Source organism: Trichomycterus rosablanca, chromosome 6, assembly GCF_030014385.1.
Source record: "Trichomycterus rosablanca isolate fTriRos1 chromosome 6, fTriRos1.hap1, whole genome shotgun sequence".
Classification (NCBI taxonomy): domain Eukaryota; kingdom Metazoa; phylum Chordata; class Actinopteri; order Siluriformes; family Trichomycteridae; genus Trichomycterus; species Trichomycterus rosablanca.
In genome coordinates, this window is record NC_085993.1 from 52,319,680 (window position 1) to 52,342,179 (window position 22,500).

Below are 22,500 nucleotides of genomic sequence, written 5' to 3' on the forward strand. Positions count from 1 at the left end.
AGAGATCTGCGCGTAAGCGGAGTGCTTTCGGCCAATCGGAGCGCTTCATTTTCACCCGACCGCCCCGCCCCGCCTCGCGCTTCAGTCCGAGACCGTATTAATGATGAGACCCGCCACGGACTGCAGTATGAACGCGATTTCTCACAACGCCAATCATGGCGTCCGTTTAAGGTTAAAGTCCCGCCCTTCAACAAAAAGAGCCAATCAGCTTGCTGCTTGTGCCGCGAGCGGAGTGGGGGGGTCAGCGTGCTAGTGGCGAACCCCCCCTCGCTGTGGAGTTGTGCGCAGGCGCAGGAGCCGTAACGAGCCGAAAAATCGCGTTTTTTGTGCATTATTGAGAAAGACGCTACAAACCGTTCATGAGGTTTTTATCAGATTTGATCAACGATGTAAAATATATTGTTGAAATGGTAATCCCCTTTCGCCCGTAGAGCCGATAACATCGAAAAGGTCAAATTAAGATTTAACGGTGTTGTTAACCACTCGTCAAGGTTACAAGGTTCATCTATTCAATATGTGTGTTGCAATGGTAACCATCACGTTTCCCTGTATCCTTACAATTTTAATGTTTTTATTTATTTATTTATTTACAAAGAATGTCTTCAGTTTACTTTAATTTCTGAGAAAATTCTCAGGTGTAAGGAGTTTGCATGGGCTTATACCTCTTGTACTATAGTTTATTTTCAATGCAATGTCGGGTGTGTGGTGTGGTTGCAGTAACTGTCCAAAAGTACTGGTTTACAAGTACATGCTTATGGAGTAACTTGGGCTACATGCAACAAGCAGCAAGCAAAAACAGTGTAAAGAAGTAACTGTGTTCTACAGTAATCTGTGTTCTATTATTATAATGACCACAATACTGTTGGGGGGGGGGGGGGGGGGGGGTTAGGGGGGTTGTGCTCATAACATTCTTTCAAGGTTGGCAGGTCTGCAATACTAATGTTGCCAGCGCTAAAGCTATTGCAGCTAATATAGCTAGCACTAATGCTACTGTAGCTAACGCTGATGTAAATGTACCTATCACTAATGTTAGCAGTAATGCTATTGTTGCTATCACAGAAACTAATGTAGCTAGCACTAAAGCTAATGTAGCTAGCACTAAGGACTAAAGCTAATGTAGTTAGCACTAAGGACTAAAGCTAATGTAGCTAGCACTAAAGCTAATGTAGCTAGCACTAAAGCTAATGTAGCTAGCACTAAAGCTAATGTAGCTAGCACTAAGGACTAAAGCTAATGTAGCTAGCACTAAGGACTAAAGCTAATGTAGCTAGCACTAAAGCTAATGTAGCTAGCACTAAAGCTAATGTAGCTAGCACTAAGGACTAAAGCTAATGTAGTTAGCACTAAGGACTAAAGCTAATGTAGCTAGCACTAAAGCTAATGTAGCTAGCACTAAAGCTAATGTAGCCAGCACTAATGCTAATGTTGCCAGCACTAAAGCTAATGTAGCTAGCACTAAAGCTAATGTAGGTAGCACTGAGGACTAAAGCTAATGTAGGTAGCACTGAGGACTAAAGCTAATGTAGGTAGCACTGAGGACTAAAGCTAATGTAGTTAGCACTAAGGACTAAAGCTAATGTAGTTAGCACTAAAGCTAATGTAGCTAGCACTAAGGCTAATGTAGCTAGCACTAAGGCTAATGTAGCTAGCACTAAGCACTAAAGCTAATGTAGCTAGCACTAAAGCTAATGTAGCTAGCACTAAAGCTAATGTAGCTACCACTAAGGACTAAAGCTAATGTAGCTAGCACTAAGGACTAAAGCTAATGTAGCTAGCACTAAAGCTAATGTAGCTAGCACTAAAGCTAATGTAGCTAGCACTAAAGCTAATGTAGCTAGCACTAAGGACTAAAGCTAATGTAGTTAGCACTAAGGACTAAAGCTAATGTAGCTAGCACTAAAGCTAATGTAGCTAGCACTAAAGCTAATGTAGCTAGCACTAAGGACTAAAGCTAATGTAGCTAGCACTAAGGACTAAAGCTAATGTAGCTAGCACTAAGGACTAAAGCTAATGTAGCCAGCACTAAAGCTAATGTAGTTAGCACTAAGGACTAAAGCTAATGTAGCCAGCACTAATGCTAAAGTAGCCAGCACTAAGGACTAAAGCTAATGTAGCCAGCACTAAAGCTAATGTAGCTAGCACTAAGGACTAAAGCTAATGTAGCCAGCACTAAAGCTAATGTAGCTAGCACTAAGGACTAAAGCTAATGTAGCCAGCACTAAAGCTAATGTAGCTAGCACTAAGGACTAAAGCTAATGTAGCCAGCACTAAAGCTAAAGTAGCTAGCACTAAGGACTAATGCTAATGTAGCTAGCACTAATGCTAAAGTAGCTAGGACATACCCAAATTCCCGGTGCACTCCGGTGACTCTCGCGCTGGTTGAGTAGGGGCGCAGTGTAGCGCACTAGTTTATGCTGGTTAGCATCATGAATCCGTGCGGCTCTCCGCTGGCGGGTGGACGTTATGAGGGGTGTAGCGGAGTGTAAACGTTCTGACGCTCCTCTCCTCCTCCCCACAGAGAAGGGGCTCTGCATGCGGGGTGACATGTGCCCCTTCGACCACGGCAGCGACCCGGTGGTGGTGGAGGCCAACCTACCCAGCATCCTCCCCTTCCCTCCTCCAGGTGTGGACGGTCCACCCCCTCCGAGACTGCCACCCCCACCCTCACTCCTCCCACCCCCGCCGGTCAACCTCCGACCCCCCGGACCACCGGGTTCCCTTCCACCTGTAGCAGGTAACTAACACACACACACACACACACACACACACACACACTCACATATATTCACTCATTCACACTCATATTCACACTCACTTACATACTCATTTATTCACATCCTCTCATACTCACTCATTCATTCATCCACCTACTTTTATATTCAATCACTCACTCACTCATTCACCCACTCACATATATTCACTCATTCACATTCGTATTCACTCACTCTCACTTACATACTCATTTATTCACATCCTCTCATACTCACTCATTCATTCATCCACCTACTTTTATATTCACTCACTCACTCATTCACCCACTCACATATATTCACTCATTCACACTCATATTCACTCACTCATTCACCCACTCACATATATTCACTCATTCACACTCATATTCACACTCACTTACATACTCATTTATTCACATCCTCTCATACTCACTCATTCATTCATCCACCTACTTTTATATTCAATCACTCACTCACTCATTCACCCACTCACATATATTCACTCATTCACATTCGTATTCACTCACTCTCACTTACATACTCATTTATTCACATCCTCTCATACTCACTCATTCATTCATCCACCTACTTTTATATTCAATCACTCACTCACTCATTCACCCACTCACATATATTCACTCATTCACATTCGTATTCACTCACACTCACTTACATACTCATTTATTCACATCCTCTCATACTCACTCATTCATTCATCCACCTACTTTTATATTCAATCACTCACTCACTCATTCACCCACTCACATATATTCACTCATTCACATTCGTATTCACTCACTCTCACTTACATACTCATTTATTCACATCCTCTCATACTCACTCATTCATTCATCCACCTACTTTTATATTCAATCACTCACTCACTCATTCACCCACTCACATATATTCACTCATTCACATTCGTATTCACTCACACTCACTTACATACTCATTTATTCACATCCTCTCATACTCACTCATTCATTCATCCACCTACTTTTATATTCAATCACTCACTCACTCATTCACCCACTCACATATATTCACTCATTCACATTCGTATTCACTCACTCTCACTTACATACTCATTTATTCACATCCTCTCATACTCACTCATTCATTCATCCACCTACTTTTATATTCACTCACTCACTCATTCACCCACTCACATATATTCACTCATTCACACTCATATTCACTCACTCATTCACCCACTCACATATATTCACTCATTCACACTCATATTCACACTCACTTACATACTCATTTATTCACATCCTCTCATACTCACTCATTCATTCATCCACCTACTTTTATATTCAATCACTCACTCACTCATTCACCCACTCACATATATTCACTCATTCACATTCGTATTCACTCACTCTCACTTACATACTCATTTATTCACATCCTCTCATACTCACTCATTCATTCATCCACCTACTTTTATATTCAATCACTCACTCACTCATTCACCCACTCACATATATTCACTCATTCACATTCGTATTCACTCACACTCACTTACATACTCATTTATTCACATCCTCTCATACTCACTCATTCATTCATCCACCTACTTTTATATTCAATCACTCACTCACTCATTCACCCACTCACATATATTCACTCATTCACATTCGTATTCACTCACTCTCACTTACATACTCATTTATTCACATCCTCTCATACTCACTCATTCATTCATCCACCTACTTTTATATTCAATCACTCACTCACTCATTCACCCACTCACATATATTCACTCATTCACATTCGTATTCACTCACACTCACTTACATACTCATTTATTCACATCCTCTCATACTCACTCATTCATTCATCCACCTACTTTTATATTCAATCACTCACTCACTCATTCACCCACTCACATATATTCACTCATTCACATTCGTATTCACTCACTCTCACTTACATACTCATTTATTCACATCCTCTCATACTCACTCATTCATTCATCCACCTACTTTTATATTCACTCACTCACTCATTCACCCACTCACATATATTCACTCATTCACATTCGTATTCACTCACTCTCACTTACATACTCATTTATTCACATCCTCTCATACTCACTCATTCATTCATCCACCTACTTTTATATTCAATCACTCACTCACTCATTCACCCACTCACATATATTCACTCATTCACATTCATATTCACTCACTCTCACTTACATACTCATTTATTCACATCCTCTCATACTCACTCATTCATTCATCCACCTACTTTTATATTCAATCACTCACTCACTCATTCACCCACTCACATATATTCACTCATTCACATTCATATTCACTCACTCTCACTTACATACTCATTTATTCACATCCTCTCATACTCACTCATTCATTCATCCACCTACTTTTATATTCACTCACTCACTCATTCACCCACTCACATATATTCACTCATTCACATTCGTATTCACTCACTCTCACTTACATACTCATTTATTCACATCCTCTCATACTCACTCATTCATTCATCCACCTACTTTTATATTCACTCACTCACTCATTCACCCACTCACATATATTCACTCATTCACACTCATATTCACTCACTCACTTACATACTTATTTATTCATGTACTCTCATGTTCACTCATTCACATACTCATTCATTCATTCACATGCACTTATACTCACTCAATTATTTATCCACCTACTTTCAAATTCACTCACACGCTCACTCACTAATTCACCCACTCACATACTCATTCATTTATTCATGTAGTCTCATATTCACTCACTCACATTCTCTCTCATTCATTCATTCATTCCTTCCCATTCTCATTTCTTCATTCATTCATTCATTCACATACACTCACTTACTCATTTATTCATCCACCTACTCTTATATTCACTCGCGCACTCATTCATGCATTCACATACTCTCATATTCACTCACTCATTCATGCATTCACATACTCTCATATTCACTCACTTACTGATTCATTCACATACTCTCATATTCACTCATTCATGCATTCACATACTCTCATATTCACTCACTTACTGATTCATTCACATACTCTCATATTCACTCATTCATGCATTCACATACTCTCATATTCACTCACTTACTGATTCATTCACATACTCTCATATTCACTCATTCATGCATTCACTCACTCACTCATTCACATACTCTTATATTCACTCACTCATTCACGTACTCTTATATTCACTCACTCATTCATTCATTCACATACACTCACTTACTCATTTATTCATCCACCTACTCTTATATTCACTCATTCATGCTTTCACATACTCTCATATTCACTCACTGATTCATTCACATACTCTCATATTCACTCATTCATGCATTCACATACACTCACTTACTCATTTATTCATCCACCTACTCTCATATTCACTCATTCATGCATTCACATACTCTCATATTCACTCACTTACTGATTCATTCACTCACTCACTCATTCACGTACTCTTATATTCACTCACTCATTCATTTATTCATTCCTTCATTCATTTATTAATTCCCTCACTTACTCATTCACTCACTCATTCACGTACTCTTATATTCACTCACTCATTCATTTATTCATTCCCTCACTCACTCATTCATTAATTCACATACTCATATTCACTCAATTTCTCACACACACACACATTCACTCATTCACTCATTCATTCATTCACATACACTCACTCACTCATTTATTCATCCACCTACTCTTATATTCACTCATTCATGCATTCACATACTCTCATATTCACTCACTGATTCATTCACATACTCTCATATTCACTCATTCATGCATTCACTCACTCACTCATTCACGTACTCTTATATTCACTCACTCATTCATTCACATACACTCACTTACTCATTTATTCATCCACCTACTCTCATATTCACTCATTCATGCATTCACATACTCTCATATTCACTCACTTACTGATTCATTCACTCACTCACTCACTCATTGACGTACTCTTATATTCACTCACTCATTCATTTATTCATTCCCTCACTCACTCAGTCATTAATTCACATACTCATATTCACTCAATTTCTCACACACACACACACACACACTCATCCATTCACATACTCTTTTGTTTACTCACTCATTCATTTATCCACCTACTTTTATATTCACTCACCCACTCATGTATTCAGGATAACTGAGCGCTGTCTAGATGAATGAAACTCCAGCATGTTTTTGTGTAGGTCCTCCTCCACCCCTCCCGGCACTGGACCCTCCTCCAAACTCCATGACCGGCTCCGTCCCCTCCATCGTGTCCTCCTCTCGGCCGCTCCTTCCTCATCCTCCTCTTCACCTGGTCACGCCGGGGGTTCGCCCCCCGCTCGCCCAGCCCCCGCCCCGGTACCCCTCAGGTAATATAAAGCGGCTCAGGGAACTGCATGTAGGCGGAAATGTACTCTAGTTATTTACTCTACATGATCAAAAGTATCTGGACGTGTGTGTGTGTGTATGTGTGTGTAGATTCGTTTGAGTCGGACATGTATAACCCAGAAGCTCCCAGCATGACCTCTCGACCTCCGTACAGACCCCGGGTTCACGTACAGAGACCCAACCTCATCGGCCTGACCATGGGAGAACCGGATCTTCCCCCGCGAGGTAAACCTAATCCTGCCATGTTCAAACAGAAAATCTGACCATAGCAGACGTGTCCACTGTCTTATGGTCCATCTGAGATGAGCTCAAGCTGGTGTTTGTGTATAGAATTGATGTACAGCCTTCATGCTGCCGCGGTGGCCTGTGTTAAGTGACGACGGTTTTCTGAAATGCCCCCCAAGCTCACGTGGCTGTATTTATCACGGTAGCATGACGGCTTCTCAGCTCTCTCCAGATGTCATGAATCCGTTCGCTATATTATGTACAGTAGATGGTGAGAGATTTCTCTCATTAAGTTTGGAACACGGTGGTGAGCCACGCCCCATCATTGCTTGTACAAGACTGACCCTTTGGTGGATCCTTTTATACCCGATCATGATTCCCTCACCTGTTACCGACTCGCCTGCTTATTATGGGAACCCTGTAACTTTTCCATTCTTATTATTTGCATTTAATTTATTTGTATAATATTTAATATTTGTGTCTCATCTCATCAGACAAACCGCCGAACAGCAATAACGCTCGGATCGTTTTGGATTCGGACTCCAGGAAGAGAGGGGCGGGGCCTCACGACGGGGGAGTCCTTCCCAAAAGACCCTGGTTTGATAAGTAAGTCGTTTACCTTCACTCGTATACACACCGATCCGACCAGAGCGTCAGGGCCACGCCCCGAAACCTGCACATCGGCGTCTGTTAGGTAGATGTTGATCTGATGGAGGTTCCTCGTAGTTCACGTGTTAAACGCAGCAGATCTGATCAACACATAGACCTGGGGGACTTTGATCAGGACCGGATCGTCAGCAGGGGGGCGTCACAGGCGAGCCAACCAAAGATCACACAGCACATCCAACCCATCTGTGCCAGTCAGAGTGCCCATGCATCTCCTGTCCACCATCAAAGCACCTATCAGATCAGGAATGGATCAGGATACTCTGTAGTTAGTGCTGGGCCATTTTCACCATTAACTCGGTTAATTCGCATGAACGTTTTCACCCGATGTTAGAAATGTGACAGTCGCGATTGTTTACATACTTTATATTTTAATTAAAACACCAACATGTCACGAGGCAGAAACTGAGCAGACGCTCGCGGAATATAAATCGGGGAACGTTTCATATTAAAACCAAGACCAGCGGAAACCAAAACAGTAAACGGAAGATAACAAGGATTATACACGCTAACAGATTCAGTAATAAGGAGCTCAAACACGATCGGCAAAACGAGACACAAACAGAAGAGTTTCATTAAGATTCACTGAATCAGACACGGCCGAACTGAATCACGATACGGAGCCGATGAGAGCGATCAGAATAGGCTGGAAAGTAACAAATTACATTTACTCGCGTTACTGTAATTGAGTCGGTCTTTTTGTGTACTTGTACTTTTTAAAGTCGATTTTACAGCCTGTAATTTTACTTTTACTTAAGTAAGTTTTGTATTAAGAATTGTAATCCGCTACATTTTAAATCACATCCGTTACTGAGTAAAGAAATCGCGTCTGGGAAACTGCTGCAGTGAATTCTGAGATAGGGAGTCGGATCTTTTGTCTCGGTTCCTCTTAAAGAGCCGTATGTATGTAATGACTCCCAAATGCGCGAATCGGTTCCTTTATTTTGGCTTAAAGGTGCAGTTCAATAGAATCGAATCATTCTACGACACATAATAGTGGTTATACAGTTTGAAGGTTTTATGGGACTAAAATGACACATTACACATCCTTACATGTTTAAAATGTTGTATCCACCCCCCAAATCACAAGAGGACAAAATCAAAGCTGAGCTGAGTGATCACTTGATGCCCCCCCCCCCCCCCCCCAGTGTAGATACTGGTACAGACTCACTCAGTGGTGGAAACAGCACAGTACAGGCTCGTGTTCCTGTAAAGAAACCTGTAAATAACTTTTTGTAGTTTTTTTCCTAATGTAAGGAGGTTCTGCTGAACATTATTTAAAATAAAAGTTGTTTGTGAGCTATTCTTAGATATAGATCATTTAGATCGTTATCGTTATTGTTATAAAAGGATTATTATAGGTGGTGCTGTTACTATTTTTGCACTTCTGCAGCCTTTAATTACAATGCAAAAAAATAAATTTGAGTCTTATTTTAATTGCATTATACAAGAACAAAAAAAAATCGTAATCGACAATCGGGTGTAATTTTAAAATAATCGAGATTTTTTTTTTTTTTTTTTTTTTGCAAAATCGCTCAGCCCATGATCCAGCTCACAACCTACGTTAGATAAACCAGCCGCTGGTAACGTCCTGGTACCAGATACCACGGGAACCCTTCAGATGTCTCGCCGGGTCGGAGCAGATTACACGGGCGCTCCTGATGTTTGATGTTTCGCTGTATTTTGGTTCTAGTTTAGGCTTCACTCCTGGTTCCAGGCCGAACTACAGCAGGATGAACCATCACGGATACCAGAAGAAGGTTCCTCCACCGCTGCCCAACACCAAGCTCTCCGTCACGCACGTCCCAGCCGAGCTCAACAGCATCAGCAAGCTCAACCAGCACTTCAGCAAGTTCGGCAAAATCGTCAACCTGCAGGTGAGCCAAAAGTATACGGACACGCCTCCTAACCAAGCAGCTCAGGTGTCTTAACCACACCCGTAACTGACAGGTTCACTAACTCACTTCTTTATAGTAGGTTCTAAGCTTCTCGTGTGTGTGTGTGTGTGTGTGTGTGTGTGTGTGTGTGTGTGTGTGTGTGTGTGTGTGTGTGTGTGTGTGTGTGTGTAGGTGGCCTATAATAAGGACCCCCAGAGCGCCCTGATCCAGTTCGAGACCCCGGAGGAAGCGAGGCGCGCTATACAGAGCACCGAGGCCGTCCTCAACAACCGCTTCATCAGAGTGTACTGGCACCGAGACCAGGAGACGACCATCACACTCACACACACACCACCCACACTGGTACACTCACACACACACACACTCCACCCACACTGGTACACTCACACACACTCCACCCACACTCACACACACACCACCCACACTGGTACACTCACACACACTCCACCCACACTCACACACACTCCACCCACACTGGTACACTCACACACACACCACCCACACTCACACACACACCACCCACACTGGTACACTCACACACACACCACCCACACTGGTACACTCACACACACTCCACCCACACTCACACACACTCCACCCACACTGGTACACTCACACACACTCCACCCACACTCACACACACACCACCCACACTGGTACACTCACACACACTCCACCCACACTCACACACACTCCACCCACACTGGTACACTCACACACACTCCACCCACACTCACACACACACCACCCACACTGGTACACTCACACACACTCCACCCACACTCACACACACTCCACCCACACTGGTACACTCACACACACACCACCCACACTGGTACACTCACACACACACACACTCCACCCACACTGGTACACTCACACACACTCCACCCACACTCACACACACACCACCCACACTGGTACACTCACACACACTCCACCCACACTCACACACACTCCACCCACACTGGTACACTCACACACACACCACCCACACTCACACACACACCACCCACACTGGTACACTCACACACACACCACCCACACTGGTACACTCACACACACTCCACCCACACTCACACACACTCCACCCACACTGGTACACTCACACACACTCCACCCACACTCACACACACACCACCCACACTGGTACACTCACACACACTCCACCCACACTCACACACACTCCACCCACACTGGTACACTCACACACACACCACCCACACTCACACACACTCCACCCACACTGGTACACTCACACACACACCACCCACACTGGTACACTCACACACACACCACCCACACTGGTACACTCACACACACACCACCCACACTGGTACACTCACACACACACACACTCCACCCACACTGGTACACTCACACACACACACACTCCACCCACACTGGTACACTCACACACACACACCACCCACACTGGTACACTCACACACACACACACACACACTCCACCCACACTGGTACACTCACACACACACACACACACACACACACACACACACACACTCCACCCACACTGGTACACTCACACACACTCACACACACTCACACACACTGGTACACTCACACACACTCCACCCACACTGGTACACTCACACACACACACTCACACTCACACACCACCCACACTGGTACACTCACACACACTCCACCCACACTGGTACACTCACACACACACACTCACACTCACACACCACCCACACTGGTACACTCACACACACACCACCCACACTGGTACACTCACACACACACCACCCACACTGGTACACTCACACACACACACACACACTCCACCCACACTGGTACACTCACACACACACACACACACACACACACACACACACACTCCACCCACACTGGTACACTCACACACACTCACACACACTGGTACACTCACACACACTCCACCCACACTGGTACACTCACACACACACACTCACACTCACACACCACCCACACTGGTACACTCACACACACTCCACCCACACTGGTACACTCACACACACACCACCCACACTGGTACACTCACACACACTCCACCCACACTGGTACACTCACACACACACACACACACACACTCACACACACACACTCCACCCACACTGGTACACTCACACACACTCACACACACTGGTACACTCACACACACTCCACCCACACTGGTACACTCACACACACACACTCCACCCACACTGGTACACACACACACACACACACCACCCACACTGGTACACTCACACACACTCCACCCACACTGGTACACTCACACACACACTCACACACCACCCACACTGGTACACTCACACACACACACACACACACACACACTCCACCCACACTGGTACACTCACACACACACTCACACACCACCCACACTGGTACACTCACACACACACACACACACACACACACTCCACCCACACTGGTACACTCACACACACTCCACCTACACTGGTACACTCACACACACTCCACCCACACTGGTACACTCACTCACACACCACCCACACTGGTACACTCACTCACACACCACCCACACTGGTACACTCACACACACACCACCTACACTGGTACACTCACACACACACCACCCACACTCACACACACACCACCCACACTGGTACACTCACACACACACCACCCACACTGGTACACTCACACACACACCACCCACACTGGTACACTCACACACACTCCACCCACACTGGTACACTCACACACACACCACCCACACTCACACACACACCACCCACACTGGTACACTCACACACACACCACCCACACTCACACACACACCACCCACACTGGTACACTCACACACACACCACCCACACTGGTACACTCACACACACACACCACCCACACTCACACACACACCACCCACACTGGTACACTCACACACACACCACCCACACTCACACACACACCACCCACACTGGTACACTCACACACACACCACCCACACTGGTACACTCACACACACACACACACACACACTCCACCCACACTGGTACACTCACACACACACACACACACACACACACACACACTCCACCCACACTGGTACACTCACACACACTCACACACACTGGTACACTCACACACACTCCACCCACACTGGTACACTCACACACACACACTCACACTCACACACCACCCACACTGGTACACTCACACACACACCACCCACACTGGTACACTCACACACACACACACACACTCCACCCACACTGGTACACTCACACACACACACACACACACACACACACACACTCACTCCACCCACACTGGTACACTCACACACACTCACACACACTGGTACACTCACACACACTCCACCCACACTGGTACACTCACACACACACACTCACACACACACACACCACCCACACTGGTACACTCACACACACTCCACCCACACTGGTACACTCACACACACACCACCCACACTGGTACACTCACACACACTCCACCCACACTGGTACACTCACACACACACACTCACACTCACACACCACCCACACTGGTACACTCACACACACTCCACCCACACTGGTACACTCACACACACTCCACCTACACTGGTACACTCACACACACTCCACCCACACTGGTACACTCACTCACACACCACCCACACTGGTACACTCACTCACACACCACCTACACTGGTACACTCACACTCACACACCACCCACACTGGTACACTCACACTCACACACCACCCACACTGGTACACTCACACACACACCACCTACACTGGTACACTCACACACACACACTCACACTCACACACCACCCACACTGGTACACTCACACACACACACCACCCACACTGGTACACTCACACACACACCACCCACACTCACACACACACCACCCACACTGGTACACTCACACACACACCACCCACACTGGTACACTCACACACACACCACCCACACTGGTACACTCACACACACTCCACCCACACTGGTACACTCACACACACACCACCCACACTCACACACACACCACCCACACTGGTACACTCACACACACACCACCCACACTCACACACACACCACCCACACTGGTACACTCACACACACACCACCCACACTGGTACACTCACACACACACCACCCACACTGGTACACTCACACACACACCACCCACACTGGTACACTCACACACACACCACCCACACTCACACACACACCACCCACACTGGTACACTCACACACACACCACCCACACTGGTACACTCACACACACACCACCCACACTGGTACACTCACACACACACCACCCACACTGGTACACTCACACACACTCCACCCACACTCACACACACACCACCCACACTGGTACACTCACACACACACCACCCACACTGGTACACTCACACACACACCACCCACACTCACACACACACCACCCACACTGGTACACTCACACACACACCACCCACACTCACACACACACCACCCACACTGGTACACTCACACACACACCACCCACACTGGTACACTCACACACACACCACCCACACTGGTACACTCACACACACACCACCCACACTGGTACACTCACACACACACCACCCACACTGGTACACTCACACACACACCACCCACACTGGTACACTCTCACACACACACTCCACCCACACTGGTACACTCACACACACACCACCCACATTGGTTGGTACACTCACACACACACCACCCACATTGGTACACACACACACTCACACTCCACCCACACTGGTACACTCACACACACTCCACCCACACTCACACACACACCACCCACACTGGTACACTCACACACACACACACACACACACACACACACACACACACACTCCACCCACACTGGTACACTCACACACACTCCACCCACACTGGTACACTCACACACACTCCACCCACACTCACACACACACCACCCACACTGGTACACTCACACACACTCACACACACTCCACCCACACTCACACACACTCCACCCACACTGGTACACTCACACACACTCCACCCACACTCACACACACTCCACCCACACTGGTACACTCACACACACTCCACCCACACTGGTACACTCACACACACACCACCCACACTGGTACACTCACTCACACACCACCCACACTCACACACACACCACCCACACTGGTACACTCACACACACACCACCCACACTGGTACACTCACACACACACCACCCACACTGGTACACTCACACACACACACCACCCACACTGGTACACTCACACACACACCACCCACACTGGTACACTCTCACACACACACTCCACCCACACTGGTACACTCACACACACACCACCCACATTGGTTGGTACACTCACACACACACCACCCACATTGGTACACACACACACTCACACTCCACCCACACTGGTACACTCACACACACTCCACCCACACTCACACACACACCACCCACACTGGTACACTCACACACACACACACACACACACACACACACACACACACACACACTCCACCCACACTGGTACACTCACACACACTCCACCCACACTGGTACACTCACACACACTCCACCCACACTCACACACACACCACCCACACTGGTACACTCACACACACTCACACACACTCCACCCACACTCACACACACTCCACCCACACTGGTACACTCACACACACTCCACCCACACTCACACACACTCCACCCACACTGGTACACTCACACACACTCCACCCACACTGGTACACTCACACACACACCACCCACACTGGTACACTCACACACACACACACACACACACACACACACACACACTCCACCCACACTGGTACACTCACACACACTCCACCCACACTCACACACACTCCACCCACACTGGTACACTCACACACACACCACCCACACTGGTACACTCACACACACACACACACACACACACTTACACTCCACCCACACTGGTACACTCACACACACTCCACCCACACTGGTACACTCACACACACTCCACCCACACTGGTACACTCACACACACTCCACCCACACTCACACACACACCACCCACACTGGTACACTCACACACACTCACACACACTCCACCCACACTCACACACACTCCACCCACACTGGTACACTCACACACACTCCACCCACACTCACACACACACCACCCACACTGGTACACTCACACACACACCACCCACACTGGTACACTCACACACACTCCACCCACACTGGTACACTCACACACACTCCACCCACACTGGTACACTCACACACACACCACCCACACTGGTACACTCACACACACTCCACCCACACTGGTACACTCACACACACTCCACCCACACTCACACACACTCCACCCACACTGGTACACTCACACACACTCCACCCACACTGGTACACTCACACACACTCCACCCACACTCACACACACACCACCCACACTGGTACACTCACACACACTCCACCCACACTGGTACACTCACACACACTCCACCCACACTGGTACACTCACACACACTCCACCCACACTGGTACACTCACACACACTCCACCCACACTCACACACACTCCACCCACACTGGTACACTCACACACACACCACCCACACTGGTACACTCACACACACACCACCCACACTGGTACACTCACACACACACCACCCACACTGGTACACTCACACACACACCACCCACACTGGTACACACACACACTCACACTCCACCCACACTGGTACACTCACACACACTCCACCCACACTGGTACACTCACACACACTCCACCCACACTGGTACACTCACACACACTCCACCCACACTCACACACACACCACCCACACTGGTACACTCACACACACTCACACACACTCCACCCACACTCACACACACTCCACCCACACTGGTACACTCACACACACTCCACCCACACTGGTACACTCACACACACTCCACCCACACTCACACACACACCACCCACACTGGTACACTCACACACACTCCACCCACACTGGTACACTCACACACACTCCACCCACACTGGTACACTCACACACACACCACCCACACTGGTACACTCACACACACTCCACCCACACTGGTACACTCACACACACTCCACCCACACTCACACACACACCACCCACACTGGTACACTCACACACACTCCACCCACACTGGTACACTCACACACACTCCACCCACACACACACACACACCACCCACACTGGTACACTCACACACACACCACCCACACTGGTACACACACACACTCACACTCCACCCACACTGGTACACTCACACACACTCCACCCACACTGGTACACTCACACACACTCCACCCACACTGGTACACTCACACACACTCCACCCACACTCACACACACACCACCCACACTGGTACACTCACACACACTCACACACACTCCACCCACACTCACACACACTCCACCCACACTGGTACACTCACACACACTCCACCCACACTCACACACACACCACCCACACTGGTACACTCACACACACACCACCCACACTGGTACACTCACACACACTCCACCCACACTGGTACACTCACACACACACCACCCACACTGGTACACTCACACACACTCCACCCACACTGGTACACTCACACACACTCCACCCACACTCACACACACTCCACCCACACTGGTACACTCACACACACTCCACCCACACACCCACACACACACACACACACACACACACACTGGTACACTCACACACACTCCACCCACACTGGTACACTCACACACACTCCACCCACACACACACACACTCCACCCACACTGGTACACTCACACACACACCACCCACACTGGTACACTCACACACACTCCACCCACACTCACACACACTCCACCCACACTGGTACACTCACACACACTCCACCCACACTCACACACACACCACCCACACTGGTACACTCACACACACACCACCCACACTGGTACACTCACACACACTCCACCCACACTGGTACACTCACACACACACCACCCACACTGGTACACTCACACACACACCACCCACACTGGTACACTCACACACACACACACACACACACACACTCCACCCACACTCACACACACTCCACCCACACTGGTACACTCACACACACACCACCCACACTGGTACACTCACACACACACACACACACACACACACTCCACCCACACTCACACACACTCCACCCACACTGGTACACTCACACACACTCCACCCACACTCACACACACTCCACCCACACTGGTACACACACACACACTCCACCCACACTCACACACACTCCACCCACACTGGTACACTCACACACACACCACCCACACTGGTACACTCACACACACACACACTCACACACACTCCACCCACACTCACACACACTCCACCCACACTCACACACACTCACACACACACCACCCACACTGGTACACTCACACACACTCCACCCACACTGGTACACTCACACACACTCCACCCACACTGGTACACACACACACACACACCACCCACACTGGTACACTCACACACACTCCACCCACACTGGTACACTCACACACACTCCACCCACACTGGTACACTCACACACACTCCACCCACACTGGTACACTCACACACACTCCACCCACACACACACACACACACTCCACCCACACTGGTACACTCACACACACACCACCCACACTGGTACACTCACACACACTCCACCCACACTCACACCACCCACACTGGTACACTCACACACACACACACACCACCCACACTGGTACACTCAGACACACACACACACACACACACACACACACACACACACTCCACCCACACTGGTACACTCACACACACACACACACACCACCCACACTGGTACACTCAGACACACACACACACACACACACACACTCACACACACACCACCCACACTGGTACACACACACACACACACACACACTGGTACACACACACACACACACTCACACACACTCCACCCACACTGGTACACTCACACACACACCACCCACACTGGTACACTCACAATCACACACACACACACACACACACACACACACACACACACACACACACACACACACACACACACTCCACCCACACTGGTACACTCACACACACACCACCCACACTGGTACACTCACACACACACACACACACTCCACCCACACTGGTACACTCACACACACACCACCCACACTGGTACACACACACACACACACACACACACACCACCCACACTGGTACACTCACACACACACCACCCACACTGGTACACTCACACACACACACACACACACTGGTACACACACACACACACACACACCACCCACACTGGTACACTCACACACACACCACCCACACTGGTACACTCACACACACACACACACACACACTGGTACACACACACACACACACACACCACCCACACTGGTACACTCACACACACACCACCCACACTGGTACACTCACACACACACACACACACACACCACCCACACTGGTACACTCACACACACACACACACACACACACTGGTACACACACACACACACACACACACCACCCACACTGGTACACACACACACACACACACACACCACCCACACTGGTACACTCACACACACACTCACACACACTCTAGTGTGTAGGATTGTGATGAGTGTGTAGGATTGTGATGAGTGTGTGTTAATGTCATGAGTGTGTGTGTGTGTGTGTGTGTGTGTGTGTGTGTGTGTGTGTGTGTGTGTTTTGGTGTATCAGAACATACAGCAGCCTGAAGCCACCAGTCTGAAACAGTCAGTGAAGGATCGCCTCGGACCGTTACCCTCCCGCAGCACGGAGCCCCTGCAGGACGCCACGTCACCGTCACAGGTTTCATCACCTCATCATGATTATACACACCTTCATCCTTAAAGGTTCTACAGGAACACTATACTCTAGCTAAGAAAGTTACAGAGGAGCAAAAAAACTAAGAAGTATGACAATGGTAGGCATTTTTAAGGTTCAAGAGCTCCACCGAACCACAGCGGGAGCATCAGAATAGTGCTTAGTTTACAGAAGATGCTGTTTTTAATTTCCATCCACAACAGTACACTCACACACACACACTCACACACACACACACTGTCCACAGCGGTACTCTCTCACACACACACACACACACACACACACACTCCACTCACAACGGTACACATGCTTGATAGTTAGAGAGTACAGGTGCTAGATTGACCTGCCTGCAGTCCAGACCCGTCTGTTATTGAAGACATGAGGTTTTGTGTGTGTGTGTGTTTGCAGTCGTCTCAGAGTGCAGCTCGCTCGGTGAAGCAGCGCCTGGGCTTCTCTAAACCCGCAGCTCCGGGAGGAAAGGTTCGAATCCCGTCGTTACGTGTTACATGAGCTTTACGTGTCTAGCCAGCACTCGGGAGACGTGCTGACCGCTTTTCTACGTCTCCGCAGGTCTTCTCCACGTCCACCGGACTCACCAAGACCTTCTACAACCCGGCGGCCGTTACGCCCGGGCAGAAGGTGGCGGCGGTCGGCAAGGCGCCCGGCACCGATGAGGCGCTGAAGAAGAAGCAGGTCGGCCCAGCGCTCGGGTTCTGTGTGTGTGGCGCCGCCCGCCAGCGTGGTGATTTTACTCTGATCAGCTCATGTGTCTTCCAACAGGAGGCGCTGAAGCTTCAGCAGGACGTGAGGAAGAAGAAGCAGGAGATTCTGGAGAAGCACATCGAGACTCAGAAGGTGAGTTTATAACCCGCTGTGCACCTTTGGGATGAATTGGAATGTGGACTGAGAGGCTTTCTCATCCCACATCTGTGCCTGATGGTACAAATGCTCTCGAGACAGTACGGTCATAAATTCAGGTGTACATTGAGAACGTGAGAGGACCGAGTACGGAACCCTGTGGGACTCCTGTGTTAATACAGGCTGAACTGTGTGTGTGTGTGTGTGTGTGTGTGTGTGTGTGTGTGTGTGTGTGTGTGTGTGTGTGTGTGTGTGTGTGTGTGTGTGTGTGTGTGTGTAGCTGCTCATCTCCAAGCTGGAGAAGAACAGGTTGATGAGAGCCGAGGATAAAGCTCAGCTGATGCAGACGCTCACCACCCTCACCAACAGCATCAGCAACCTGCAGCAGGAGATCAAGTGTCTCTCACACACACAGCTGCCAATCCACCCTCCGCACGCCTGTATCAAGAGTAAAGCTCAGGTACACACACACACACACACACACACACACACACACACCTGTATCAAGAGTGAAGCTCAGGTACACACACACACACACACACACACACACACACACACACACACACACCTGTATCAAGAGTGAAGCTCAGGTACACACACACACACACACACCTGTATCAAGAGTGAAGCTCAGGTACACACACACACACACACACCTGTATCAAGAGTGAAGCTCAGGTACACACACACACACACACACACACACACACACCTGTATCAAGAGTGAAGCTCAGGTACACACACACACACACACACACACACACACACACACCTGTATCAAGAGTGAAGCTCAGGTACACACACACACACACACACCTGTATCAGGAGTAAAGCTCAGGTACACACACACACACACACACACACACACACACACACCTGTATCAGGAGTAAAGCTCAGGTACACACACACACACACACACCTGTATCAAGAGTGAAGCTCAGGTACACACACACACACACACACACACCTGTATCAAGAGCAAAGCTCAGGTACACACACACACACACACACACACACCTGTATCAAGAGCAAAGCTCAGGTACACACACACACACACACACACACACCTGTATCAGGAGTAAAGCTCAGGTACACACACACACACACACACCTGTATCAAGAGTGAAGCTCAGGTACACACACACACACACACACACACACACCTGTATCAAGAGTGAAGCTCAGGTACACACACACACACACACACACACACACACCTGTATCAGGAGTAAAGCTCAGGTACACACACACACACACACACACCTGTATCAAGAGTGAAGCTCAGGTACACACACACACACACACACACACACACACACCTGTATCAGGAGTAAAGCTCAGGTACACACACACACACACACACACACCTGTATCAAGAGTGAAGCTCAGGTACACACACACACACACACACACCTGTATCAGGAGTAAAGCTCAGGTACACACACACACACACACACACACACACCTGTATCAGGAGTAAAGCTCAGGTACACACACACACACACACACACACACACCTGTATCAAGAGTGAAGCTCAGGTACACACACACACACACACACACACACACCTGTATCAGGAGTAAAGCTCAGGTACACACACACACACACACACACACACCTGTATCAGGAGTAAAGCTCAGGTACACACACACACACACACAGACACACACCTGTATCAAGAGTAAAGCTCAGGTACACACACACACACACACACACACACCTGTATCAGGAGTAAAGCTCAGGTACACACACACACACACACAC

The 22,500-nt window shown here is 48.1% G+C and overlaps 1 protein-coding gene across 1 annotated transcript in view; it reads left to right on the plus strand.

The window, feature by feature from the left end:
* rbm26 (RNA binding motif protein 26) overlaps window positions 1–22,500 on the plus strand; it is a 35,476-nt gene that overhangs the window by 6,758 nt on the left and 6,218 nt on the right. Inside the window, exons 7-17 of the mRNA XM_062998088.1 lie at window positions 2,519–2,734; window positions 6,969–7,136; window positions 7,246–7,380; window positions 7,875–7,986; window positions 9,740–9,923; window positions 10,116–10,286; window positions 19,751–19,861; window positions 20,285–20,356; window positions 20,447–20,569; window positions 20,657–20,731; window positions 21,015–21,194. Of these exons, the coding sequence (XP_062854158.1) occupies window positions 2,519–2,734; window positions 6,969–7,136; window positions 7,246–7,380; window positions 7,875–7,986; window positions 9,740–9,923; window positions 10,116–10,286; window positions 19,751–19,861; window positions 20,285–20,356; window positions 20,447–20,569; window positions 20,657–20,731; window positions 21,015–21,194 (1,547 nt within the window). The remainder of the gene's footprint in view (window positions 1–2,518; window positions 2,735–6,968; window positions 7,137–7,245; window positions 7,381–7,874; window positions 7,987–9,739; window positions 9,924–10,115; window positions 10,287–19,750; window positions 19,862–20,284; window positions 20,357–20,446; window positions 20,570–20,656; window positions 20,732–21,014; window positions 21,195–22,500) is intronic.